This window comes from Passer domesticus, chromosome 10, assembly GCF_036417665.1.
Source record: "Passer domesticus isolate bPasDom1 chromosome 10, bPasDom1.hap1, whole genome shotgun sequence".
Lineage (NCBI taxonomy): Eukaryota > Metazoa > Chordata > Aves > Passeriformes > Passeridae > Passer > Passer domesticus.
The window spans coordinates 15,148,510-15,176,105 of NC_087483.1; the positions used below are offsets into that span (position 1 = coordinate 15,148,510).

Genomic DNA, 27,596 nt, shown 5'->3' on the forward strand with positions numbered 1-27,596 from the left:
CAACCAGCCCATAAGAGGCCACAAGGTGTACTTCAAAACCACTACAGAATTTCCTAGTGATTAATAAAGTGTGTTAACTAAGATAAAAGATACAAAGATGTAGTTCCTGAAAAATTCTGGGAGCTGATGAAAATTCAGTTAAAATGAGATACCAAGTGTAAGGGGCTGCAGCCTCTCTCCAAGCCCACTGCCTGCCAAGTGCCTGCAGGTGTTTTGCTGATGACTGAGACAACTCCTGTGTGATAAATTAAGCTGATTATTGTGGCCTTTCTGCCTCCAGGAAATATAATGAACTACTTCTCTTATGCCTACTTTAAAATGCTTTAACTTCACTGGGCTGTGTTTCTCACTTGCTGTCCCCTGAGTGCTGACTCACACAGAGTCAATTCAGATGACAGTAATTGGGTGGTGTTTACATAATGTCCCTTTCTTAGAAGTCACTGCCACCAAAGCAGTGACTGAGTAAACACTGATACACATCAGTTTCAGTAAAGATGCATCTATTAAAAAAAAAAAAGCTGTTGGTAATTCTGTTGTTCTGACATACATCTCCTTCAGGAGGGGCAAAATAAACACCACTTGGATCAAGTACCTAATTGACGTTTGTAATGATTTCTGAGGAAAATAACATCTTGAGAACACTTACAGAGCCAACCCCAGTGTCAGTGCCTCTGGCACCATAATTGCATTCCCCAGTCACAGTGAGGAGCATCAGCTGGCAGCTCCTGCAGAAAACAGGACAGTGATCAGAGCAGCAGCCCAGCACCTCCCTGGGCAGCCCTATCAGTGTCACTGTACTGCACCTGGAAGGCAGCCAGAATTCTCACTGGAAAGTTTAAAAGCTGTTAATTACTTCTGCTAGTTCATGCTTGAACCATTTCATCTCCCACCCTTCAAATACTTTTTAATAATCATCCCTCAAGGCACCCAGCCATTGCTGCTTTTGAAGAATAATAGCACCAAAAATTTTCACAGTAATGCAGCTGAAACTCCCTGGATACAAGTTTATGGAAAACTTTTCTAAAAATATCTCTATTTGTTCAACATCTTCCTAAAATAAATGTATGCTATCATAAGGCCATAGCTGTGCTCATAATTATATTTATTTTTTTAGAAAACCAAACATGCTTTAAATTCTTGAGGTTGGGAGAAGCTGGACTCCTCTTAGGTGCATAAAAAGAAAAACTTAAGAGTGATAAAATTACTTGCAGGAAGGCAAGAGTGGTGATGCACTGAGAACTGGGATACAGCAAACCAGTCAACAAAAGTATCAATAAATGTTTACTACATACAAATCATTATCTTTCAGGGCAAAAAAAAAAAGGTTCCCTCCCTGCTAGGAACTATATTTGTAATTTGTTCAGAACCTTTGGTCATGTAATAGGAGGACATCCCCCTCAAAACCCCGCACCCCCCATTCTCCTTCAGAAAACAAACACCTCTGTGAAGTTGCTTGAGCCACTTGCCTGTTAATCACATTATTGCCTGAATTATTGCTGTTTAACCACACTGATAACCAAAATCACTGCAGGCTGACAGTGAAAGGAACACCCCTGTTCCTGCCCATCCATACCTTGAACAGACTTTGGCCATGCTGGGCTGCTTGGCAAGCTGGAGCATGAAGAAGTGCCATGTATTGCTGGCAAATTCCCGAGAGGCTGCTCTGGCAAGCGCCCACCTCTGCACACAGGGAAGGAAACGCCCTCTGCCAGAGCTCCTCTCTGCATGCCGGCTGCTTTCGCTCTGCCAGGGGCTGCTCTTGTCCTGCCATGAATAAATCACAGGCAGCCAGCAGGGGTATTTTAGGCAGTAGGGTATTTTACACCGTGCAGGAACAGTTCATTTTTCTCTCCTGTCCTGCACAGCAGAGCTGAGCTGCTCAGAGCCCAGATTCTTCCTGCTCACACACCTTGTGAGTCGGGGGAAGCCTCTTCTTGACAAACAAAGGCCTTCAGCAGGAGGTCTTTAAATGGTCACGAGCATCATTTCCAGAGTCTCTTAAAACCTCAAAGTAGTTTTATTTTTTAAAACTATTAATTCATGTAGATTTAATTCATATACATTACATACAACTGTATGTATGAGACCATGCACCTATACATTTATAACACCACTGTGTTATAAAATATTGTTCATATAATATTTTAGGGTTTTTTTAATCCTTACCAAGACAACAGGTAGAAATGTTTGATTTGGTTTCCAATTGAGACCACCTAGCTAAATACACAATCTCATTTAGATAATCTATATTAATTATAGAAAAATAATGCAAAATAATGTAAAATGTGATTGCAAGCACACATCCAATTATTAAAACAGTGGATAGGTTTTCCCAGTCTTACCTATGTAAAAAAAAAACAAAACCCAAAACCACCAAGAGAGCTGTCTTATTATTGCCATAGCAACAAGTTTCAATTGATGAAGTATGAAACAAGCAAGAAAATAAAAAATAAATGTACTGCACTATTGCCAGTAATTGAAACTACTTTCCTTGCAGTGGAAGACAAGTATTTCATTTCTGAACCTGTCTTCCCCCAGATCACCTATACACGTTCATCAGGGTGGACTTTAACTGATTTACAAAGTTGCAACATTACTCACAGGTTTTCTGCCCTTACTGTAGAAGTCAGGATCAGATATCAGGTATTTAATGTACCTGATTTAATCGTTTAAAATATGATTTAAATCTTTTCTTTCATGTCATGCCACATCTTGTGTGTCTTCCAGTGAAAAGCTCCATCTACCCATCCATTTAATCTGGACCTATGAAATTCTGACAGTTTCAGAACACTGCAAACAGTATTCTCTTGAAGGATGTAGACAACCTACTATAAAATTTTATATCCCAAAAAAAAGGATACCTTTACAGATAGACTTGAAATGTACCTGTCATTCTCAACAGCACAGAATTCTGACAGAATTATAGGCAGGAAATGCAAGAAATACATCTTAGGATGTGTCATTGCATGTATAATCTTACTTTCTAGTATTCTAGCAGTACTTTTCTACATAAGAACAGATTTGGGCTGTTGGGAATTTTTTGTTTGTTTTAAATGCCATAAAAACAATCAAAGCAAAAAAAAAAAACCAAACAAAAACCACAAAGCACTGTATTTCAATTCTGATGCATAAATATCACCCAGGACTCCAAGGTCCCATATTACTGTGGTGTTTTTGATTAAATTATATATTACACATAAAGCATTTTTGAAAAAATAGCATTTTCAGATCAGACTGCTTACAAGAAGCATTTAAACTATTGTGGGTTTGTTCCATTTTTGCATTTTCCATTTGAAATGACACAAATTAATTAGTTAAATAGATCATGACATCCCAAGATGATAAAATATGCCAAAATATTTAATCTACAGTTTCTTTTAAACAACAGACAAATTATTCATTCCTGAAAACAATCCACATGCATGAATTAGTGCCTTGTTTTAAAGAGAAGCATGAGATCAATTTTACTGGTTTTGGGCAGTTAAAAACAGGTTTTGGGTTTGGTTTGGCATTTCAATTTTTAGTTAAACAAAGTTCCTTGCTTCATACAAATACACTCACATGTGCACACACATACACACACAAACTTCAACTACAGTAAAAAAGAGATTAAAATATCTGATCATCAGCTGCCGTGGAGTCATCACCAGGAGAAACTATTAATATCAGTGCTTGGAGGGCCCAGGTTATGAATGATAAATTCCTGCACCATTGGTATCATCTGGAAAAAAAAAAATTAAAGTATCCTATTTTCATGTAACACATGTTACTCTAAATATCTGAATATAAATTTCAAGGACAGTATTCCTGAATATACAATAGACATACAGTCCCAGAGGATTCAATGATGTGGCATTTGTAAATCTAGGCAAAAGCAATGCCCCAAGGGCTGACATTGGAAGTCCTATACAAATGTTCTTTAATCTCATTTCTGTCACCACATCTAGACAGAATAATGGGCTGGATTATTTTCTGCACTTACTCCATCTGTATTTCAGAGATTTAAATTTTCAAGTCTCACAATGCAAAATCCTTCAGAGGTGCTAAGATTTTGGCTTAGAAAGCTGCTGCATGCAGCATTCTTGAAGACACTGATGTTTAAACTTCTACTGAATTCAACTGGATTCTTTACCAAAATAAGAGACAGTTTATAAAATGACAACTTAATGCTTTGATACTGTAAACCCTTGCAGATATACACCTTTAAAATATTTAACCCAGCATCTGGCTTATACACCTTTAAAATATTTAATCCAGCATCTGGCTATGCTCTATAATATGTTAAAATAGAACTGAGTACTTACAATATTATAAAACAACCACCTCCTCTTTAAAGAAATGCAACACTATTTGCAAAGACAATCCTAAGAATTAATCTCTGAATGTGAAATTCAAGAAACACTGAAGGATTCAAACAGCAATGTCAATTCAACCCATTTCCTTGCAATCAGGATAGTATTCTTTTAAACTTTATATGCAAAGTTTCTGCATTTGTAACTAGAGTTTTAAACTTGCAGGTTTTGACATTTCAGATGTAAAATCTGCAATGGTAATAGGTGCTTTCAGTTAAAAAATATATAACGTGACCAAGGACAGAGACTGTGACACAAGGGGAAGAAATTCCAGCAGCTTCATTTCCCTTGGTTGTCCTGCCCATAAACTCACCTGTGTTAGGAAGGGACTAAGGCTCTGTTAGACCTTCCCCTGCTCTCCAGGTGTCACCAATTAGCAAAGGCCTTAAAAGGGAGAGTAGGAGGGAAGCTCTGCCTTTCACTGATTGCAGGCTTCAGAGATGGAGACTCTGCTGCAAGAGCTCAGCTCAGCTTCCAAGCTCTTAACTGACCTTAAGGAGATGTATGAGTATGAGACCCGTTTAAAAACCTTCACCAAGTGGCCCTTCCAGGAAAACTGCAAGTGCACTCCAGAGAATGTAAGTCTGAAAATGGTTGGTTTGCCTCTGCCTTAATTTATATATGCCATGCCTGAATGTGAAGTCATTATTGAGTGTATTCAGGTTCAAGAGGAGTCCACTAAGCCTGAAGATGAGTTAAATACTCAGCTTTCCTCTGTTCCCTGCTCAGAAATACTGTAGTGGGATTTTCTGGTTTTTCTGTGTTCAGTCCACAGTCTGCCTACAGATTCTAATATTTACTGTTCTTGTTCCTTTTTTTTTTTTTCTGTTCTTGTCATTTAAAAATTAATTTCTTGTATTACATAGTCTTTCTAATTGCAAATTTCTGTTCATGAGAAAGCAGCCTCCATTAAACAAGTACAGATCCAGCAGGAAGGATATAGTGGAATGATCACTACTTCAAATTCAGAAATGGGAATTATTTAAATAAAAAATCCACCTGACTTCTACTTTGGCACACACATGACACTGCCAGCCTGAATCTCAGATGAGTCATACTGCTAGAGTTGCCTGAAGAGATGTTTGGTTACTGAAACAAACTTAATTTTTGGTATCTTGACTAGCTGTGATTCTAAAGTGCCAGGATGTATGAGTAAATATGAGTAGTGTGTGTGGGATAATGCTCTAAACTTGTAAACTGTCCCCTGCAGATGGCAAAGGCTGGCTTCATCCACTGTCCAACTGCAAATGAACCAGATGTGGCAAAATGTTTCTTTTGCTTGTTAGAACTGGTGGGCTGGGAGCCAAATGATGACCCATGGTAAGCAAAATGTACCAATGCTCTTGAGAGGTATCTCTCCAAATTTCTGTAGTAATTTTACAATGAGTTAATGCCCCTGTCGATTTTCGCTATGACAGTGCACAAAACTGGAAGCTTATCTTGCCCAGGAACTGTGGAATTGTTCAACTAGCTTTTATCCGAGATCCACTAAAACCTATTTCATCTTTTCTGTATGATATTATTTCTGCTGATAGACAGCACAAGTACTGAAGAGACCTGCCTGTACAGATCTCTTCCTCTCTTGAAATGAAACTTCTGTGGGTTTAACATCTGTTCTTATTCTGGGTTGATATTGCAGGGAGGAACACAGCAAACGTCACACCTGTGACTTTTTATCCCTTCCCAAGCACTTTGATGAGCTGACAATGGAGGAGTACTACATGCTGGAGATGGCACGGCTGAGGACCTTCATTGTAAGTGTTAGCCACTGTCATCTGGAATTCTAAGCTAGACTATAAACAACTTCTTTTACTAAGATTTCCAAGCATCAGCCAGGAATGATTGTCTAAGGCTAGAACATGAAGTATTGATTTATATGCATTATTAGCTAAGAAATCTGCACCTAAGCACTTCTCAGTTTAAGTTATTGTCTGGTTTTTGAATGCAAACCTGCTTCCTTTAGAAGTGTTTTTCCAACAACTCATTACAGCAAAGAAAAAATACATAGGGTGCAATAATCAATGCACAAAATTCAACAATGAGCAGCTTTATCATTCACAGGAGGGATGAACAACATATGTGAAAAGACAAAATTTGACCAGATTATTGCTTCACATATCCAGTTTTACATATAAATCTGCCTAATTAAAATGTTAAGCTCATTTCAAATATTTTACTCCTCCCCACTTCTGGGGAGTTTCATCCCATAGTGTTGACATGTAGAAAAGCACACAACTGAGCAGCTCAGTTGATCAAGATCAGCTGATCTATGAGCCCTAATCCTATGGATAGTAAGAATTATGTGAACCAAGCTCCCTGATGAGGAACAGTAAAAGATTCTGCATATTACTTGTTGGTGGGTTTGCACAAATAAGATCTCTGCCTTGCTAATAATGTTCTGTATTACATATATACCTGGTGACTGTCAAGGTTAAGCATTTAAGGTCACTGTGCAACAGATTAAAGTACAAAAAAATAGGATAATGGGGCACAATGATATCTTAGAAGGTGGACTAAGAGTGGTGTTACCTAACTTGAACTGTGAATGATTTAGAGCAATGTCTCAAGATACAAGAGGGGTCTTGGCCATAATATGAACATATTTCTAGATAAAGCATATAAAAAATTAGAAGCAGCAGCCTCAGGTGAGGACACTTAGCCCCAAGGATACTGTCACTGATAGCTGGGAGGGCTGTGCACCAGGCTGACCGGGGTACGATTGCTATCATGAAACACTGATACCCGAATGCAGCCTGAGGAGGGAGGGTTGGAACGTGGCGGAACGACACAGTCAAACTGCTCCGCTGAAAGGCTCAATGTCTTGCTTTGATTCAAGTGCAAAGTTGGCAGCCGCGCCATAAGCTCTTTTCAAGAAGAGGTGGCAGCGACGAGGCAGAGGCTGGTGAATTACTTTGGCTCCAGACCCTCGCTCCCGGCACCGCTGCCTCTCGGGGATGAGCCTTCAGCCCAGCAGCCTGGAGAATCTGCTGCCGCCAAAAGCAGCCCCGCACAAGTGAGCTGTGACTCTGGCTCTAAAAGTGACTCTTGATTTCCTCTCTCTGTCTGAGTGTGATTGCAAAGCTGAACAGGTGTGTGAGGGAGTGTATGATGTAGAGAAGTGTTCCTGACTGGGAGGAGTGAGTACAGACAGGTATGGCCTGTCTCTCACAGTGTGCTTTCTTGGTATGGCTAGGACGGGAGCTAAGAGCAGTTCCACTACCCTGACAGTGTATGGAAAATGTCTAAGCAAATACTTCTATTCTGGTTTTTAGCAAGCTGACTTTTTGTTTTTGAATAAAGATTCACAACTGTGAGTACTTTCTGTGATCTGTGTTAAAACCTTATGCCTAGACTCAAATCACAACAGCTCTGCTTCAAAACACTTTCCAGGGAACTAAATGGATCTCTGTGTCTGCAACAATTGCTTAAGTACCTGCCTTACTACTCTCCTGCTTACCACTAAGTTGTTTTTCTAGATCAAACCAAACTGACACAGACAACCACATCCAGCACAAATAGCAGGTGTACTGAATAAGGGTAGACACAAGGTGTGTAAGACAGTTTCAAGAAAGAGCTCTGGAGATTTTGGTGTGCAACTGAATCAACAAAAGCTAAAGTCCCACTATTCTGTTTTTAAAAGTTTTTCATTACAATTTCAAACTTCCTGAAGTTCTTTAAAAAATCTTATTAATTTCTATTTTCCTCTATGAGAGATTGTTGTAGAATACAAGTGCATGCATACTTGCAAATATTTTTGGTTTTTAAGATGCAGACAGACCTTTCTCAGTAAGGTGAAAGTTTTGTACATTACATTGTCAGGTCTCAGGCAGTGAACGAACAGCAGCTTTTGAAACTTTTGACTTGTCTTTCCACTCTGCAAGAAAATCTTCATGCTGGGGATCCTAAAAACATATTTCAACATTCTTCAAAGCATTTATGAATTCCCTATCTTGAGAGTAAGTTATCCCTTAACTGAATACATCAATCCATGAAGTATTTTTTCTTAAGTTACAGAAATGAGGTTGACATGCTTAAAGCTTTTTTAAAAAAACCCATTTAAATACATGTTACTCTAAGAAGCTTCTTGTACAGCACAGGATTACTATCTTTGGAAGATGTGGAGTAATTTTTAAGTTCTTCACTAGAAAGTGAAGAAATTATGGGGGGGGGGGGGGGAGTGGGAGAGAGAGCATCCATTTTAGCTCCCTCTTTGTTAGAGCTCTATTCTAGTGCCAGTCTTTAAGGTTACAATGATAACATGCCATCAATGACAATCACATTGTATTACTAGGTAACTATGAGCTAGGCTGCAGCTGAAGGCAGAAAAACAAGAATGAGAAAATTAGTGTCAAGCATTAGTGTTGCTTGGTTTGCAAATAGCCTATGCCCAACCCGGCTGTTATGTTGTGATTGCAGCTTCCAGAGTGGGGACAGCTATAACCCTGCATAATGAAGTAGCTCCCCCTCAGTCTCTTTTTCCAATGTCATCATTTCTCTGTTCATTTTCCAGGTGATCATTTCCCAAAGGACTAAAGTCTTCAACTTGCTGTATTTATTTTTATGCCCAAAGAAAGGCCAAGAATGAAAATCAGGCTATTTCCTGCAATGTGGTTAAGTGTTTAGTTCCTTTAATGTCTCTTATACTCATTTATTAGCATTTCCAACCAAAAATCCATTCTTACCCTCTCTGCGTACTTTATGCTATTTCTTTAATTAAAAAGTATTTCTAAAGCCTGGATATTTACAATGAAAAAAATACACAATCTTTTTTTTTTTTCTGAGAGTCTAAGAATTCCTGGGTCATTTCACTGAATATTGGTGATAATTTTTCTTACTGTTAATTTAAATGATGAAAATCTAACTGGCAAAAGTGTTACCTGGACATGGAAGTGGTTATGGTCAGATATGAAGAGTAAGATGGAAGGATAATTAATTATTTTTCTGACTACCGTGAGCACCTCAGACAAAATAAGGTGAGGTCCATTCAGGTGGTTTGAAATGCAGTGTAAGAATTTGCAGAAACTACTTCAAATTCTTTTTTCAAAGTAGAAACAAAGATGTGGAAAATCTCTATAGCTTTTTCCCAATTACCTAGGTCACCAAGCCCTTGGCAGAGAGCTACTCAAGAGAATCATTCCTGTATTTCAGGCATGGTGATCGTTCTCAGACCTAATTGTAATCTATCATCATTAAAAAGTGTAAAGCTTTTGACAGAAGATCAAGAATGAGAGCAAGCTATGCCATTTGAGCTGTGTTTCCTTTTCAGTCTTGTGTTTCAATCTATTTCTGTTTTCTTCCATTCAGTTAACAACAAACGGATAATTTTTAATATTATTACTGTAATTATTGCTGAGTTATTATTAGCATTAAGTCCTTTCAAAGTTATGGTTCCTCATCAGTTAAATGGATGTACATACAATTTATGCACAAAATACTGACACAAAGATGACTGTGGGACAAAATGTAAATTTTTTTTCAAGTGAAGGTAGCCCAAGCCAAAGAGGGCTATGTGAACTATTAATTAACAGAGAATTTTCTGGGGGCTGCCTACCTCTGCCTTTGCTGGTCTCGTGGCTTTCTTCAGTTGCTGCTGGACTCTACTGGAGTGCTTCTTGCCTAGATAAAATCATCAAAAAGGGTCTCACCAAACATTCCCTGGGGATGACTGGTGTAATCCACACTGGCAGCTGGGATTCAGGTTCTGTTTCTTCATATTTCTGCTGACAGAAAGGTTTGGAAACAAAGGGAGGTAATTTTATTTATTGCACACTCTAATTTAGGCACACAGGGATGCAGGGGATTTTTTGAGATGTAAAATAGTAAAATTTAAAGTCAAAGATTTATAGAACACAGACTGCCTCAAAGGTACATTCAAATATGATCCCAAAATATTAAGCTCTGACTAAACTGATTACTAGCAATATCTTTAACAGTTCTGCTAAACTGAAACTGCCCAGGCCCTTCCCTGTCCCTAACTACACTACAGATAAAAAAGCCCAATGCAGCTTTTGCGTGTGAGGTGACTACTGTATTAGGTCTTGTAAATATTTTTATAAAAAAAGGTGAGCAACTAGCATCAGGAGCTCCAGACTGGAAAGGAGATGAAAGTAATTAATTAAATAAATTCCTGACTGGATGAAAGAATGTCAGAATTGCAAGGTGAAGTATTAGATGTGAGAAATGTCAACACTTGTGATACCAGTCACCCAACAGTGTAAAAAAATGTTGGCAGGGGAGGAGGAATAAACAAATGCCAAGAATTTTTCCCAGGTGTTAGCAAAGGAATCACTTTAAAATTAAAACAAAGTTGCACATTTACTTTCAAAATTCTCACTTTAACTGATTTTCCAGCAAGATAATGTGTAGAAATATTATTATTCTAATACGAAAAAAAAAGGAAATTGCAATTCTCATAAAACAATTAAATATAAAGATTTAACTGATTATTATATTGTGCTAAGAAGTGTCTTAGTATAGTTTTAAGTATTACTTGGAGGGAGGGCTTCAATAACACGCACTTGATTCAAAACAAGGAGGGAAAAACATACTTATTTCCCTTAACTATGAGAACATTGGATATTCACTACTTTGATTTTTTAGCTAATTGTGCCCCCTCCAGGTGCTTCTGTAATTTACACTTTCATTAGTCATCAACCTTCCAGCACTGCCAAACTGAACGCACTTTTCCAGTGCTGCAATAAACTGAGGGTCTCTGAGTTTGATTATATGCAAACTGTTGGATTTTTCCATGTTCTTTATTCATTTGTTTGTTTGATAGCTCCCTAAGGAGCCATGAGCAGAGGCCATCTTCTTGCATTACCAAAGGGAAAAATACAAACTTTCAAAATTGAAATATAAGCTCTTCAAATGTTTACCTCGAAGTGCTTCTTAAGGCAATTTATTCCCTTCTGTCATTACAGCAGAAGCACATCAGTATGAAATCATAGCAGGCACATACTCAGTGCAATTTAAGAGACAGATGAACACTAAAGTTCTTTGTTTACAAAAACAGTTTTCCTCTTTGAGAGAATGTATTTAGAATAAGAGTTCTTACCTGCTCGAAAGTTTAATCACATTTAGTTTTATATTTAATTCCAAATAATAATATCCCTCTGAAATTCTGAATAGCTTTAACACAGTTGCACGCATAACAGTATTTTCAAGTAGACACAAAGGGAATTTTTCACTAATGAAAATGGATATTATGGAAAAAAAGCCTAAATTTAGGAAAGGAAGTTTTGGTGGAAAAATGTACCATGAATGGCAGTAACCTTCTCTGTTATGGATCACTGTACTTGGGAATGACCCATCACCAGCTGAAGGAGGATGCCTTTCTTCCCCCTTTTGGAAAGGTTCAGGAGAACATCTGAAAGGGACACTGTGCAGCCTACCCACAAGAGAAGGAAGCTTTCACAGGTAAAATGCATACAGAGATTCAGGAAATACATCTATAACCCACCAGCACAGCATTACATCAATAAATTGTGAAATTTGTAAAGTTAAAAGGAGTTTGAGTAATTTGATAAACACAGATAAGGGAAAATTTAGTAACACCATAGGTCTGGAGAAGCAATAGGGTTTGGAAACCTGAATATCTGTCAGATGAGGCAGCAGCATCAGCAGGGATAGAGAGAGAATCTCACAGCACATAACAGTGGGTCAAAAATGTACTGGAAGAACTGCTGAGCTCCCAAATTTCCACGTGGCTCAGTCACTTGTCAGTGCCCAAGGAGAGACCCAAGGGAGATGGAGCCAGGTTACATTTGCCACATAAGCTGCTACCAGCAATTGCAGACTGTAAACTGAACACAGGAAACCTCCACGTTAAGCACAGTCTAGAAACAGGAACTGAGCATTTGGGTAAAACTCAGCTAAAACCTGCACTATTTCTTTCCCTACTTCAAAGTTTCAGTCACATATTATTTTCAGCATATCTCACTTCAGACTTACTATTTGAATAATTAAAGAATAGTTCTCTAATATTAGCCCAACACACACAGCTTTCATCATCTATAAAATCCTTCTTCATTGACAGGAATGCATAAGCAGTCACTGGGTATGTTTGCAAATTATCCTTGGTTTGCTCACTAATTCTGCTTTTGAAAAAAATTTATTGTTACAAAAAGCTTGAGTGGCATTTTCTACTGTTCCTGTGGCCCTAATATCCAGCCATAAACTCATAACTACAGGCATAATATGTACCATCAATTTGAGGTAGATTCTATCTCACCTTTCAAAATTAAAAGCTATCATTATTTAGTTTTAAAATGCTAATCATCTTTCCATTAGTTCAAAAAGAATTTTGATCAAAGCTGTGTAAAAGTGAAATGGAGGATGAACTGTACAAGTCTTGAATTCATTAACATTTGTCGACTGTTTAGCCTGAGTGATTGAATTATTAATACAGTAATTACTCGGGAAAAAATTACATATACAATCAGAATACCAGCATATATACTCTAATTTCAACAAGTAGTTTTGCTTCCTGAAGTACAATCAATACCCTGTATCTGTAGTATTTCTAATGCCAAAGTAAGTGCATTGAAGGAAAAGGGGAATTAGGGAAAATATCCAAATTATATCCTCAAATGACAGACTGATTTTCTTGTCTCTTAGTTTTAGCAATTTTCATTAACCTGGACCTGCTTTTCAAAATAAGTAGACATTAAGTTCTTCAGCTGAATTCAGTGGAAGATTTTGGTGTTCAAAAACATTCAAAGTCAGGGTAATCTTGACACTCAAAAGTTCTTCCAGATAAAAATTATCTGCCATGTCAAAATTTTTCTGTATTCTGCATTTCTGTTTATTTCCTTAAGAGTTATAGGCACAAATCACAGGTTCATAGAATGGCCTGGACTGGAAAGGACCTTAAAGATCATCCAGTTCCAACCCCCTGCCATGGGCTCAGGGCCCCATCCAACCTGGCCCTGGACACTTCCCGGGATGGAGCAAGAACACAATATCTGCAGGGATTGGCCATCTGCTCTTCTGGAACTACTGTTGCTTTAGAGAAGAACATTAACCAAAGGAATCCATGTTTTACAGAGTACCCTCCAGCAGAAGGAAAAAAGAATATTTCACAGGAGTCTTATAAAGAAAACTCAAAAGCCTACAACGAACAACACAGTTTCAGTTCCACTTATTAATTTTACTAAAACAGAATTTAAAATATATTTATATTAGAAGAAAAATTAATTAAATTTAAATTATTAAAAGAACAGAAGAACAAAATCACTGTACATGTCACTTGCCTGTAGCTGGATGTAAAGGCTGCTAGGTAAGCTAAAATTCCTGATGGAATAAGTGTATTCCAGTGAAGTTGATGTCCTGCATTTCCAGCTCAGCCAGAGAGTTTTCTCACCCTCAGGGCCATCATTAAATTGTTCTGCTCATTGCAGTTTTTTGCTGCATAAGTCAACGTCAGAATAGAAAAAATTGCTGATTATATAACAAGATCATTTTAGAGATGTTTTACAAACATTTAAAACATCCATAGATTATTTTCCTATGCAGATTTTTTCTTAAGTTACTTCAACAAACAGAAAGAATGCACCTTATTCTAATGGAAGTTTTTAAAGAACAAAAACTACTAAGAGGACCAGCACACCAAAGCCTATTCAGTTCCACTTTCATCCAAATAAAGGAAGAAGTATAAAACATGCAATTTGAAATAGCTCTGTGTGAGAGACAGGAAACATTAAAAGTGAAGGAAACTTTCTACAAGAGAAAAAAAAACCCTTAAAGAGATCACTGTCTCATAAAACGTATGTACACAAAATAAAAGAAAATATTAACAGCTTTTCACAACCAAGGATCTGTTTGTGAGTTTTGAGGATTTCACTCTTTTATACGGATATTTTTCTAAGGAGAATATTGGATGGAACATACACTGAAAACATGTTCATCATTCCAAAAACAAGTATCAAATTAAAATGTCCCTAGGACCAGCTGAAGCAGAACTTGACAAGAATTAGTGTCAGTTGATGAATCCCCTCTCATATTGGTGTAAGTTGCAGCTCTTTAAAGTCCACCTTTTAAAACAATTTTCTAGATATTACAATGTAGATATTACAATGTAGATATTACAATGTAGATATTACAATATTAGTAGCTGTTCCCAAATTGAGAAGTCCCCCAAGCATGCAGTTACCAATCTTTTAGCTGAGTAACAAAATACCTTCTCAGATAAAGGCACACCAAATAAAAGCCAGCCATGACTCAGCTTTCAAGGGCCACATTGACCTTGGTGCCCAGAGCAGATTTACTGCTCAGCTGTCAGTTCCAGATGTTCCAAATTAGAAACAGCATCAAAGACCCCACACTTCTTCAATGCATCACAGGTATGCATACCAAAAAATATCCTGTGGGCTGGATGGGACTATCAGAAGCCTCCAAGGACATTGGACATTTCAAGAATGCCCCAGTTTTGTGCAACACTCTAAGAGGATGTTAATGTTGTTGCTGTCTGAAGAGAATGTTGATTTCCTGCCTCCTTACAAAAATTCACAGCTGAAAATCGGGCTCTACACCTTATCAGGTATCTTACATGAATTCATCTGCACTATTGGCTTTTTGCATAAGTATCCCACCAGTAATTTCACCTCTCTTTTGGTGTTAAATTACACTGTAGACCGATACCTTTAATGAAATGTAACTATTTTTAAAAATACATACTTACATATCATAAAACTCCATGGTTATGACCCATTAAAGAAAAACAAAAAAACTTACCTTTTTTTTGGCACAATCCTGTTGGAAACAACTGCATGACTGCTGAGACACTCCTTTCAATGCAACCCAAATAAAGAAAAAAATACCAATCAATAGACAATAAAGTACCAAATAAAACCACTGGTTTTTAAACTAAACATTACCTGAAATAATATCCTACTAACAGGATTGCAGAATAAAACTGTATGTCTAACTATTCAGGAAGTTAATGGACTTTCTAAAAGATAAACAGAAGGAATCATGATCAATAATTGTAGTTATGGTTAATGCATGACCCCTACTTTTTATTTTATTATTTTATATTTCACTTGACGTGTCTTGTATTACAAGAGATCTTGTCCTGATTTGTGTAAAACATTGTATCCTACCACCATCCAGTAAAAGCACTCATATTTTTCCAGTAAGTACTGTCAATATTATTTTATTTGTGCGTTATATGTCAATTAAAATCTTTAATTGTCATCCCTATAGCATTCTTTATCCTGCAGCATCACAAAACCAAAATACAGTCTTTGAGTCAACAAATTCTGTCTGTAACATTCCCTGCAAATTCAGCAAATGCACTGAGGCTCAGCAGAGATGAAGCAAGTAATTTTAATTAAAAACTGTTTACGTCTGGCTACTGGCCATTCTAGTTAGCAATCCATAAAATGATTGTTCCAGGTATTCTCTTATCAGCAGAAATTCTCACTGTAGCATAACCATTCCCTGTGTGAGCAAGCAAGCAGAAATTGAAAAACTGTGAACAGGAATTACCTTCTAATAGGATTGAGAGGTATCACTCACCTCCCAGCAGCACCTAAGCTGATTTAACCATTCAAAGTCACTCTCATCTTTGCCTTTTTTGCTTACCAGAGATGCAGGAACATCCTCAGCATGAGCATCAAGCTCAACAAGTGCTCCCAGAGTCACTGGATTCTGCTTAGCCAGCTTTCCTCACACCAAGGTGACAGTGTCCTCACTCTGTCTATTATCCTGTCCCAGAAAATCCTCTGGTGCCTGCATAACATTTTAAAAGTTAAGAAGTTGAACATCTGGTCTTAGGCATGATTATGTTTTCTTGTATTTCTTATTTTTTACTATATTACTTTTATTTCTTTTATTAAATAGTTCCTTCTCCCTGTGATACCAGTACAATGTCCTTCATTCACCAGTAGCTCAACAGGGGCTTGAGATGCTTTTCTTTCTTTTACAAACCCAAATATAAAACATCAATGGCACATTTCTCCAAACAAAACAGCACACACAACTTAATTCCTGCAACACAGGAAATACCCATGTCCTTTTATTGCTTCCATTTTATTCTTTCCAATAGTGCCTAAGAATATATAATTAAGAAAAACATCTGAACAATTTACCTAAAAGACCATTTAAAGTTAAATTAAAAAAAGGTTTATCCTCAGCAATAATTGTTGTGTCCTGCCCCATGAAAGATGCTTCCCACTGTATTTACTGAAGATCGCTTTAAAGATGTAAAACTTTACTTACAGTCTCTGTAACATAGAAACTAATGAGGATAAACAAGAACTCTCTCTTCAACAGCTAATCCACCTCCAGTACATAAAAACTTATTATTTATATATTTATCCCAGCAATAGCAAACACTAAGGAAATTGAGTAGAGCAACCAGGCACAATCTTAACACGACAGTTTTCCATGATTAAAAGAAAACAAACCAACAAACAAAACCAACACCTTTAAGATTTTTTCCCTCACAAAATTTCTTGTCCTGTTCTTTGCACTGTAGGGATGTTTCTCTGGGACAGAACTAGCATTTTAATTTCCATTTTTGCTCTTGTTTTTGTATGACTTTGCACTGCAGTCACTGCACACTCTCAAGTCTGTGTATGGGGACCCAAGCCCAGCTCCTCTCTTTACAGCAAAGATTATATTACTTAACAATATCCCCATTAAATACTTCCATACCAACTAAGGTCTTTGTACTTTGAAAAAACCTCAAGAAGTTTCTTATTCAATTTAAAAAAAAAGAATCTGGGGAAAACCAGATGCTTTTTCTCTAAGTATTTATTAAGTCCCTTGAGAATTATTTCCAGAAATCCTTGCACTTTCTCAGTTTTTCCAGTATCTTGTCTGCTGTTACTGCTCTCAGCAGATGCCTGTTCTGGAAAAGAAATTATTCCAGATAAAAATATTATTGTCTTTTCAAGTGAATCACCACACAGCACTGCAGGAAGTCTTAGTCTGAAAATGAATCTCTGTAAGACATTCTGCTTTACTCAAACCATTGTCAGGTCTACAATTAACTGTCCTTGCTCATTGCCAGAGCTCACCAGAGCAGCAGTTAGGCAGCTTGTATGAAATTATTCAGCACATGAACTATTAGTTCTGAAATCATTTCAAAATAGGGTCAATTGATCAAAGAGCACAACTCCCATCATTCTGTTGGAGCAACATCAATTTACACTGGCTGTTCAACTGCATTGTGCAATTAAACAACATGAACAATTCATATATTTTGATGGATTTTTAGTGGTTTTTTAATTAAAACAACAAAGTAACACATTTCAACCAGTAATCAAGTATCATAATTCAATGCAAAGAATAATCCTTCCTTCTGTATAAAATATATAAACAAGATGTAAGTATTAATACAGCAGTTGTACACAGGCAACACTGACTTCAGCACTAACACTAACCAGTAATGTGATCTTAGAAAGCTATTTCCTGATCCTGAGACATTTCCTAACTAAATACACGTTTAAAAATTTTGTTCTCAATACAAAGTTCTACTTATTTTAAGAAGACAAGAAATTGTATTTTTTTTCTTTTCACAACAGCACCTGAATAAGACCTCTCAAGACACATTGTTGAATAAACACTGGGTTTCTTGTATTTTTACACTGTACAGATGACAAAATATACATTAAGATATGGAGTTCCAAATCCTTTGTAGTGCTTTCCAAATTAATTTCTCAAATTAAATTAATGCAAATTATTAGAAAAGTTACTGTATAAGATGAAAGTTATCTCAGTTAATACAAATGCAAAAAAGGTTTTGAAAAGACCTTTAAAAATACAGTTGTCTGAACACCAGGTTCTGGCATTTAATTTGCCTTATGACCCATTTCTAGCCTAATCATCACTACAGCTTTTAATCTTGCTCACCAAGTATGGGGTTGGGGAGGAAAGACACACTGATATGTAGGAAATTATGCAAATTTATAATTAAGAAATCAAACCAAACAAATGCTTCTACTCAGTTCCAGTATAGGCTTGAATTTAATCCATGACTGAATTTATTCAGTCCAGTTAATTTAGTTCAGTTCCATGCCAGGACATTGTGAACTGATCCAAGCTCCTCAGGTTGCAATACAAAATTCACAGAATTCACAGAATGACCAGGTTGGAAGGGACCTTAAAGACCATTGAGTCCAACTGAGCCCTAACACCTCAACTAAACCATGGCACTGAGTGCCACATCCAGGCTTTTTAAACACATCCAGGGATGGTGACTCCACCACCTGCCCCTGGGCAGACCAAAGCAGAACTTTATCACTTTAAAACACTTTTACATAATACCCGATCTATATTCCCCTTGAAAATGTTCTATCAGGGCAAAGTCCTGGCAAGGAAATGGGGACTGATTAATACCAATGCCCTGCTCCCCTTCCCAAAACCTGGGAACACAGGTTCTGCCAAGGCTTCTCCTCCTCTCCCACCTAAACCAGTGTGCATTCTCCAGACCCTGAGTGGTGCTGGGATGGCCAGAGGTGAGATGGAAACAGAGGTGACCAGAAATGCCAGCTGACCCTGAGGTCCCTCTGCTGTGCCTGGTGCCTGTCCCTGAAGGGACGCAGCCAGGAGCACACATCCAGGATGAAAACAAAACACACAGAAACAAACTCCTCACAGGGGGACAAGGCAGATTGGACCCACGACTCCTTCTCAGCTTCAGTTTGGAGAATTTGACAGTAAATTGCAAGTTCAGTTTGAGCCCAGAAGCTCTGAATGTTTGCAATCTGCATTCAGCTTTCTGCTCGTGTCACACAAAGCCCTCCCAACTGGTGACAGCACCAGAGCTGCGTGCAGACCTGAGGGATGCAGGTGGGGTGCAGCTCCCCCTGCAACAATCACAGCCTTCCTTCGTGCAGGAAGCACATTCACCCTGTGCCTCCTGCCTCTCAAACCACACCAAACTGCAGAAACTTCAGCTGTACACAGAGAGTCAAGATGTCAGCATGCCAGCACTGTTCATAATTTATAAAACAGGTTTTAATGCAAAATTGTGTAACTACACATTGTCAAGAGAAAAGTGGGTTTTGTTCCCTTTCTTAGTATATTTATGAACAGCCAATGGAATAATTGCAACTGGTAAAGCAAATCTAAGCTGTGTTGCCAGTTTTATAAATGGGATTCTTCCTACTTGTTTTTATTCTTTCACATGAGAAAAAGCTAAGGAAAAAATAATCCATGCTTCAACATAGTTTCCTATTTACAACTAAGGCATGAAATAAAAAGGGAATGGCATCATTCCCAGTGATCCAAAACATCAGTGAAATTATTTTGTCAGTGACACTGCCAGTGTCAATTGTGGGGGGGAAAAGTATCAAGAAAAGCACATAAATCAAGTGTACAAAAACAGCCTGAGCACCCTGTTAAAAGACCATCAATAATGTAGTTTCTAAATATAACTTCTAATATATCACAGCTTGCAGCCTGGGATTTTTTTTTTTACATTTGCTTTTTTTTCCTTGTCTTTTTTTTTCCTTCTGATTTTTGCCCTGGGAAGATAGAAAAACTTCTGTACCCAAGATTTTCTTAAAATTTATGGGAAGTGGAAATTAAACCACTAAGTAATTTAAACCTCATCAACACACTTTGCTTGAATTAGATATTTATAATGAAGGAATAATGTATGATTATTCAAATTTGCAATGAAAAACTAAGCCAATGAAGGAATTTCATTACCCAATGTCATATAAATGCAAAAAAACCCAGCCTGAACAGACTCAAATTAGCTTTATGCTTTAAGAAGCAGACAGACCGTTCAGACAGTCTGGAGAAGAGCATCCTTTTAAGCCATGAACCTCAGACCCTGCATTTGTGGAAGGACAGTGCCACCTTCTGGAAACTGACTGGGCTCGTTCAGCCAACATGGGCCTGACACTGCTGAACTTCTGTTCTGGCACTCACACTCTCCTGCACGAACATGACTTTTCTTTTTTTTTCCCTGCCAGTGATGGCATGTAGCACATTCCAAAAAAAATACTTTCTAATTGAGTAACACTGAATTTCTGAATTAATTATTTTATCAAAATTGGTCATTCAGCACACAATATTCAGAAATACCCAGCACACTTCTCAATTTCTTGCCTGTTTTTGAATAGTTTAGTAAGCTCACTTACCAATACATTAAAAATGCAACTTCATACTAGAAATCCCTTGATATTAGCAAACATCTTCAGAATGAAGGCAGGTTTTTTGAATCATTATTAGAATTATATAACAGGATTACCAGAATCACAAGGTAGCTGGTAATTCCCTGAGGATCAGAATCTGCAGAGCATGCATGAGAGGAGTTGGGGAGAGCTGGACTTGCTCAGTTTGGTGAAATAGAAATTAAGGTAGAATTTAACTGGAGCCAGTAACAGGTACAAATCTTAATTGTAGCCAGTAACAGGTACAAATCTTTGCTTGGGAGATTAATCTTGGACAGCAGGAAAAAAATTATTCCCTAGGAGCTCTGAAGCCTCTGGAGGTAATCTGCAAATCTGTGTTCATGAAGATTTCTGAAATTTGGATACACAAAGCTGTACCTGACCTGATGGAGTGGTACCTAAAGTTTCTGCTTTTTGAAAGGAGTCAGATTAACTGAACTCCAGAGGCCCCTCCCAACCAATGTTTCTCTGATTCTGTCTGAACCCATGATTTTTTTTAAAGAACCAGTAAGGAAGCTAAAATGAACAGAAAATGGATTACTGTTTTATCAGAAGCAATTTTTTTAGTACATACTACAAATTCACTCTATACTCTTAATACAGCAGTATGTACTTGAAAAACTGATTTAAACTCTTTTACTCAAGTATTGAATTATACACTTTCCTTCAGGCATCTGAGCCATGATGTCAGAACTAAAAATTGCCTCAAATAAAGCCAAGTAGCCTGAACTTTCAGCTTTTCATCCAGAATCTCCCGTTTGAACAACAGATTTCCTTTGTATCCCTACAGAGGGACATCAGCTCAGATGCATTAACTGGTGCTTTCAGCAAAAAATTTTCAGGAGACTGTTGAGACCTTTGGGCAGTTTGCATATTCAGCAGCAGGTGCAACAGGTGGAAGCCTCAAGATTTCAGCAGATTTCACTTCATATGATTTCCTGCAATAAAAAACGCCACGTTATTTTCTGCAAGTGGATCATTTGTAAGGCTGGTGACAGGAGTCCCTCAATGAGGCGAATCCAATGAACAGACAAATGCAGGACATGTTTTAGCATGTAACAGTATTTGTGGACTAATTCCCTTTAAGAGAATATGGCAGCTGGCTTCTGACAAACACCCAAGCCCAGACCACTATTTGTGTTTGCTAGGATAGGTCGGGATTGCAGAGGAAAGACAGGAAAGCCACCTAAACTACTGAACCAAAACTAAGCAGGCTTTGTCCTGCATACAGGACATCAAAAAGATGTGGTTTTAATGAAAAGACTTCAAGGAGTAAATAGCCCAATGCTTAAGTCATATTTTATATCTGACTTCAAATTCCAAGTGTGGATATGGAACATATTTGGTTGATAGATTAAGGAGTTCAGTATTACTGCACCCACTATGGGTACATATTAATGTCACTCAATAGTTATTCAGTCTTTCCTTTGAAAGCAAAAAGTTCAAGGTCCTTTAGTCTATCATTTGTTCTAAGTATTCTCAAATTTTTGCATCATTTAAAAATTATTTACCACCACCATTTCACACTTCTTACTATGTCACCAGTATCACACAGATGTGATGACAGCAGTTCTCTCTATTCCCAATTCACTGACATAAGCAATTTGCAAAAAATATATAAAAATAAAATGCTATTTATAACCCTATAACAAATCCCTATATTCTTCTTTCCTATATAGAATTAGGAACATTTTTTACAACTCCCATACTAGTGGGCATTAGAGATGGAATTATTACCAAAAGTGTGTGCTGTTAAAATAGATATTGTATATTGGTTCAATAAACTCATTTGCTGTACAAATATACAATTCATTCAACATCACTGGAACCATAGCAGTAATTTTCTCGACAGCACACCCATACATGGGCTGCACCAAGGTCTGTTAAATTAAATATGTGAAAAGTTATTTAACTTCTTCCCTTGTTTGCCACAGGTTCCAAACAACAGACCATTGTACCCAACACGTAGCACTTCCTCTACACAACGTCCCTCTCTCAGCTTTTAGCTTCTGGGACCTCCTCTCTGGTGACCTTGCTCCTACCAAGAGCTAGAGAAAAATGCAGTTTCCAAGAGGAAGTTTAGGAAGGTCAGTTAATTTGCTTGCACCAAAATGAAGACAAGGAATGTGGAATTCTCTTTGGCAGCAGTCCAGAACTCTCCATGCTTTGTTAGGTTACTAAGAGAGCAACCATTGTGTAATTGCCTGAATCTCAAGACTGAAGCAACAGTCCTGTGTTATTGAAGCAATACCTTGCACTATCACTGTCAGTCATCAAAACTGAAGACTGAAATGATGAAATTACCAAGCAAGCTTACTCTTTTAAACAGGCAAACTCAACTATTTTGTATTAACAACGAAGGAGCTCCTGGGCTATGGAATGTAGCAATTAGAGAATAAATACTTATTGGAATGCACATGCAGGGATGTGTACATATGTATTCATATTTACTGAATATGTAAAGAAATCTGAAAGAGCATTTCCACGGTCAGTGGGAGTTTTGAGGTATCCACAGTAGCTAGATATTTATAGCCAAGCTTTCTAGGAAAGGCTTCTGGGTTTTCACAATATGGCTATGTTTGGGGGATTTAAGAAGTAAGTATTTCATTGAGAAAAGACAAATTCAGATTAAAATTTATGCTCAAAGACAGAAGTATAGAATTTTGAATACAATGCTTAATGTTGGAATTTAATTTTCAGCTTTGGGAAAAATATGTAAATCTTTCATCACATCCCTGAAATTTGTCTTGTCTTCAGTTTCTTCATCTCCTTTATGTAAGGCCTAACATTTTTAATTGTTGAAGAGCTAAACAATTCAGTAGCTTTATATTTTAAGCAGAAAGTTTAGACAAAATTCTCTTAGTCTTCAACCTTTCAATCTCTACTTCAAATATATTTTAGCTGGTAAAACAAAGGTATTGATTTAGCTGGTAAAACAGAGGTATTGATACAATACATCTGCTGTCTTAAGTACCAGAGTGTGTTAAAAATATGTAGGAACATTTCCAATGCATTAGCACTCCCACATCATTAATTAAGAGTAAAAATCAGCTTGAAGGGATTAAGTAGTGTGTGGCTGACAAGGGACAAAAGTTTGATCTCTTTAAAACAAGATTAATTTGCTGCTTAAGGAGGATAAATAAAAGCATTTGAAGTCTCTATGCTTTGGATTAAACAGAAGTGATTTCTTGTTTGGTTACAACAGTTGGTGATGTTCTATTAGAGAAAATTACCTTTTTCTCTTTTCATAATGTTGAAGGAAAGGAGATCCTCTCATTGTCTGAATTTTGACAGTGTGGTCTGATATCATCTACAGATGATAAAATATGGGTTCTGTTTCTGTATAGTCAAGAACTCCATTTAATCCCATGTAGAATCCCTTTCCATTAAAGCTTCCTCAATCAAATGTTCTTTGCTGGCTGTTTCACTGACAGGCTCAAACTTTCCTAGGAATGGTTCAAAATGCAAGTTAATGCATGACAAAACATTTAAGTCTTCAGAAGAAGACAGTGGTAAATCCACAACTTTGGACATCTCTCCCAGTGTCTTCCACAAACCAGGATTGTGAATCACCTGGATGAGAGGAACGTGGCCTCAGTTCTTCTATTTGGCATTTAACTTGGCTAATGCGTGTAGAGAAGTGTGGGAGGTTTTGTCAAGTTTATACAGCCCATGTCAGGAGTTTCCTACACCATTCTACTTCATCTGTGTCCAGTCTGTTCCCTGTTGTATCCCACAGCCACATCACTGAGATGACATATCAGGATCATATAGGAACAAATGCTCAGTTAACTTGCAGTTTAAATCTCAGAAGGGGTTTCATGCCAGCATAATAATACCATGATGAAATGCAATTTGTTTATTCTCCAACACAAAATTATAGCATAACACGTGTTCATCTTAAAGGCATCATATTCTCACAGAGCAAACATTTCACTTTTTGCTTGAAAATTTTGCTGTGATTATGCCTGATATGAAACTTCACTGTAGCAAAAGTTCAAATCACTCAGACCCAAATTCAGCTGAGGCACCCACCTGTATTCCAAACATTTAATACCAAGCACATGCACCAGAACTTTGCTGAACAGCAAGGGACTAAAGACAAGTTACATTCCAAGGGTGAATGTAAGTGCTTTGCTGAACTGAAACATAAATACATCAAAGAAACAGCAGGGTTTGATTACTGAAGTGGTATTTGTGAAGTGAGGGGATGGCATTTTACAGTTCCCAAACTGCAAACTCTACATCTGCTAAATTTTAAATGATCATTCAACAAAGGCTGTAAAGGCAAAATTACTTCACACAACTTGCCAATGAGTGCTTTTTAAAGTTTTCTTGTGAAGAAGTGAATGCATATTCAAGTTCTCTACCCCTCAGGTTTCAGGTCTTTGATTAGTTTAGTGTATTGGGAATGGATAGTGAGTCTTCCACAGCTAATCCAACTGCTTGAGTTAAATTCAGGAAAACCAAGAGATATTCACTGTCTGACTGCCCTACCTGCTCAGAAGCCTGCACAACATCCAATTTAATTCCATTCAATGTGTTGCCCACACTACAGAAATTACTTCTCTGCTGCTTACAGTGGCCAGATGGGCATCGATATAAACCTCAAGCCATCATACAATATACAGCTTTCTGAAAAACAGCTTTTGAACGTCCAGGCAATGCCCATATCACTATCTAAATACCTACATTACTCTCTAAATACCTACATTACTAACCAGCCACACTGCTTGCTACCATACTCCTCTACATCTGAGACCTCTGAACTTTCCTCATCACACCAGAAAGATGGAGTAAGAAATTTTTGAGCACACCCCCTCAATATATGTATATTTATTTACATGTTGTACACACAAGCTACTGCATTAACATATTATATACTCAATAAAACATACAAAAAAGTTCAACATTAAACCGGAATAAATTAAGATGAAATTAACAATATTATAATTTTTATTAACTTTCTATAAAACTTTTCCTTTTACTAATCGTACTACTATTTTAAGTGAGAACAATTGTGTGATTGAATATGCTTCATTAGTCTTGGTTCAACATTTTGAGATTCAAAGGTCTAAGTTCAGTTTATTTCAACACTTTGCTTTAATGGCTGTCATAGATTAAGTCTGATGACAGGTTCAAATAGAAGAATTGCATCATTGGCTGAGCTTAATAAATCATTATCCCATCCACCAATTATGCAATGATTTTTGTTTAAATCCGTATTGTTTATTTTTGCCTTCCCTGATGTCACTTTATTGTTCTTGCAAACTGACTGGAAGGTCTTGCATTTCTGAATTCTTAAAATCACATTAAAAAAATTTTGAAAGAGATTGTACCGAGCCTTGTGCAGCAGAGATGTGAATCTCTCCAAGGGCACCGCCTCTGCAGGCAAACTTCTCCTGTTTTATTATTCACGGCGAAGAATGGCATCCCTATGCCTGGTGGGAATTCCCCTCGCTGCCGACTGAGGGAGCTGCCGCTCCTGCTGCTGCAGCAAAGCTCCGAGAGGAACCTGGCACCATTTGACATCCCTGCACCTCATCGTTTTCACAATTCCCTCAGGACTCTCTTCACAGCCCAAATGCCCCAGCCCCATGGACTCGGGTCCATCAGCAGCGTTACAGCTGACGGGGGTAAAATCACCTGAATCGATCGATCAGGTGGCTCTGAACTTCCAACGTGCTCGTTGTAATCCGTGTCAAACGCAATGAAACTGAAATACAAAGCTCGAGTGGCCTTGATTTGGGTAAGCACTACCTAGCAACAACCAAAACAGCAGTGTGTTATCAATGTAATTGTCATACTGAGTCCAAAACACAGCACTGTGCCAGCTGCTGAGAGGAAAATGAACCCTAGTCCAGCAGAAGCCAAGACAATGACATAATATTTTGTACTTTGCACCAAGCTGAAGCCTTGGTACGCAAATTAATTTCTGTGGTTTCTAAAGGGGTGCCAGTAGGAGAGAGTCACTTTCTCTGGAAACACTACATGAGCAGCAGCCCAAACCAAAAGCATCTGTTTAAATTTGCCCTGCTAAGCCAGTTAAAGGCGATCGGGGCAGCTTTAAGGAGGACTGTGTAGTTGGTAAATCCCTGTTTTGCAGAGCTCGCAGCACAGAGCGCGGTTTGATTGCTGGGTGCCGATGCCGGCGCTTCAGCGGGACCGGGGCTGCGGCCTCTGCGCCGCGCCAGGCCCTGCTCACCCCGAGCGAGCACTAAAACACGGCAGAAAGTTAACTCATAAAAGGGAGTTAGCCTACACCAAAAAAAAAAAAAAAAAAAAAAAAAAAAAAAAAAAAAAAAAAAAAAGCGGGGGGAAAAAAACCGAAACCCCCAATAAATGTTAAAAACCGCACCTTTCAGCTCACAGAGCCCGCTCCGGCAGCCCGGCGCCCCGGGCGCTGGCACCGCCTCAGCCGCCGCCCCGAGGCCCCGCGCTCGGCCGCTCCCGGCGCTCCGCAGCGGGACACGGCACAGCCCCGTGCTCAGCCCCGCTGCTGCCCGGGCTCCACCGCCCCATCCCAGCCGCTGGAAACCTGCGGGTCCCTAATCCCCGCCGCCGTGCCTGGCCCAGCGCCGGGAGCCCGGCTGCGGTGCCGGTGGTACTGCGGTGCTGGACGCGCCTCGGCCGAGAACACCTCCCTGCTGAGGGCACGGAATTCAGCACACCTGAGGGGAATTAAACTGCCACAAAGCATCTGCAGCTGGGCCGGGGCTCGGAACTGCACCTGCCGTGCCTGCCAGCTTCAAATGAGGATGGCGAACACGGCTCCGAGCACCCCGTGCCATTCGCTGCTGCCGAGGCAGGTGTCCTCCTCACCTCTGCAAATAACCCACGTGTATCAATAAACGGGTGCAGGTGCTCGTCTCCAGGCAAAGCGGGGGCAGGTGTGTCAGCTAAGCATGCAAAGGAGCTCGGCTGTGTTTGCAAAATGATCCCTGCCAAGGTAGAATGGGCTGGGGCGGCTAACCCACAACAGCAACCCAAAGTTTTCCAGGTGCCTCATATGCATCAGCCCATCTTGTGCAGTGACTTGGGATTTAAACGACCTGCCCTCACACTCCTGGAAAATTATAGAACACAAGAAATTAGAAATAAAAATCTCATTTAT

General features: G+C 38.4%; 1 protein-coding gene and 1 long non-coding RNA gene across 2 annotated transcripts; one reads left to right on the forward strand and one right to left on the reverse strand.

Annotated features, from left to right (window-relative positions):
• On the reverse strand, positions 1-26,902 carry LOC135308676 (uncharacterized). The gene is made up of 6 exons (XR_010369062.1): positions 26,841-26,902; positions 15,936-16,082; positions 15,084-15,136; positions 13,604-13,757; positions 1,574-10,069; positions 1-725 (listed from the first exon to the last, which is right to left on the reverse strand). It is a non-coding gene; the product is annotated as an uncharacterized LOC135308676 (long non-coding RNA).
• LOC135308675 (baculoviral IAP repeat-containing protein 5.1-like) lies at positions 4,637-7,669 on the forward strand. Its single transcript, XM_064433923.1, is given in 5 exon segments — positions 4,637-4,930; positions 5,563-5,672; positions 5,992-6,106; positions 7,189-7,342; positions 7,345-7,669. Coding segments are annotated over 5 exon segments (549 nt in total). The 5' UTR covers positions 4,637-4,792; the 3' UTR covers positions 7,377-7,669.
• Positions 26,903-27,596: the final 694 nt, after the last annotated feature.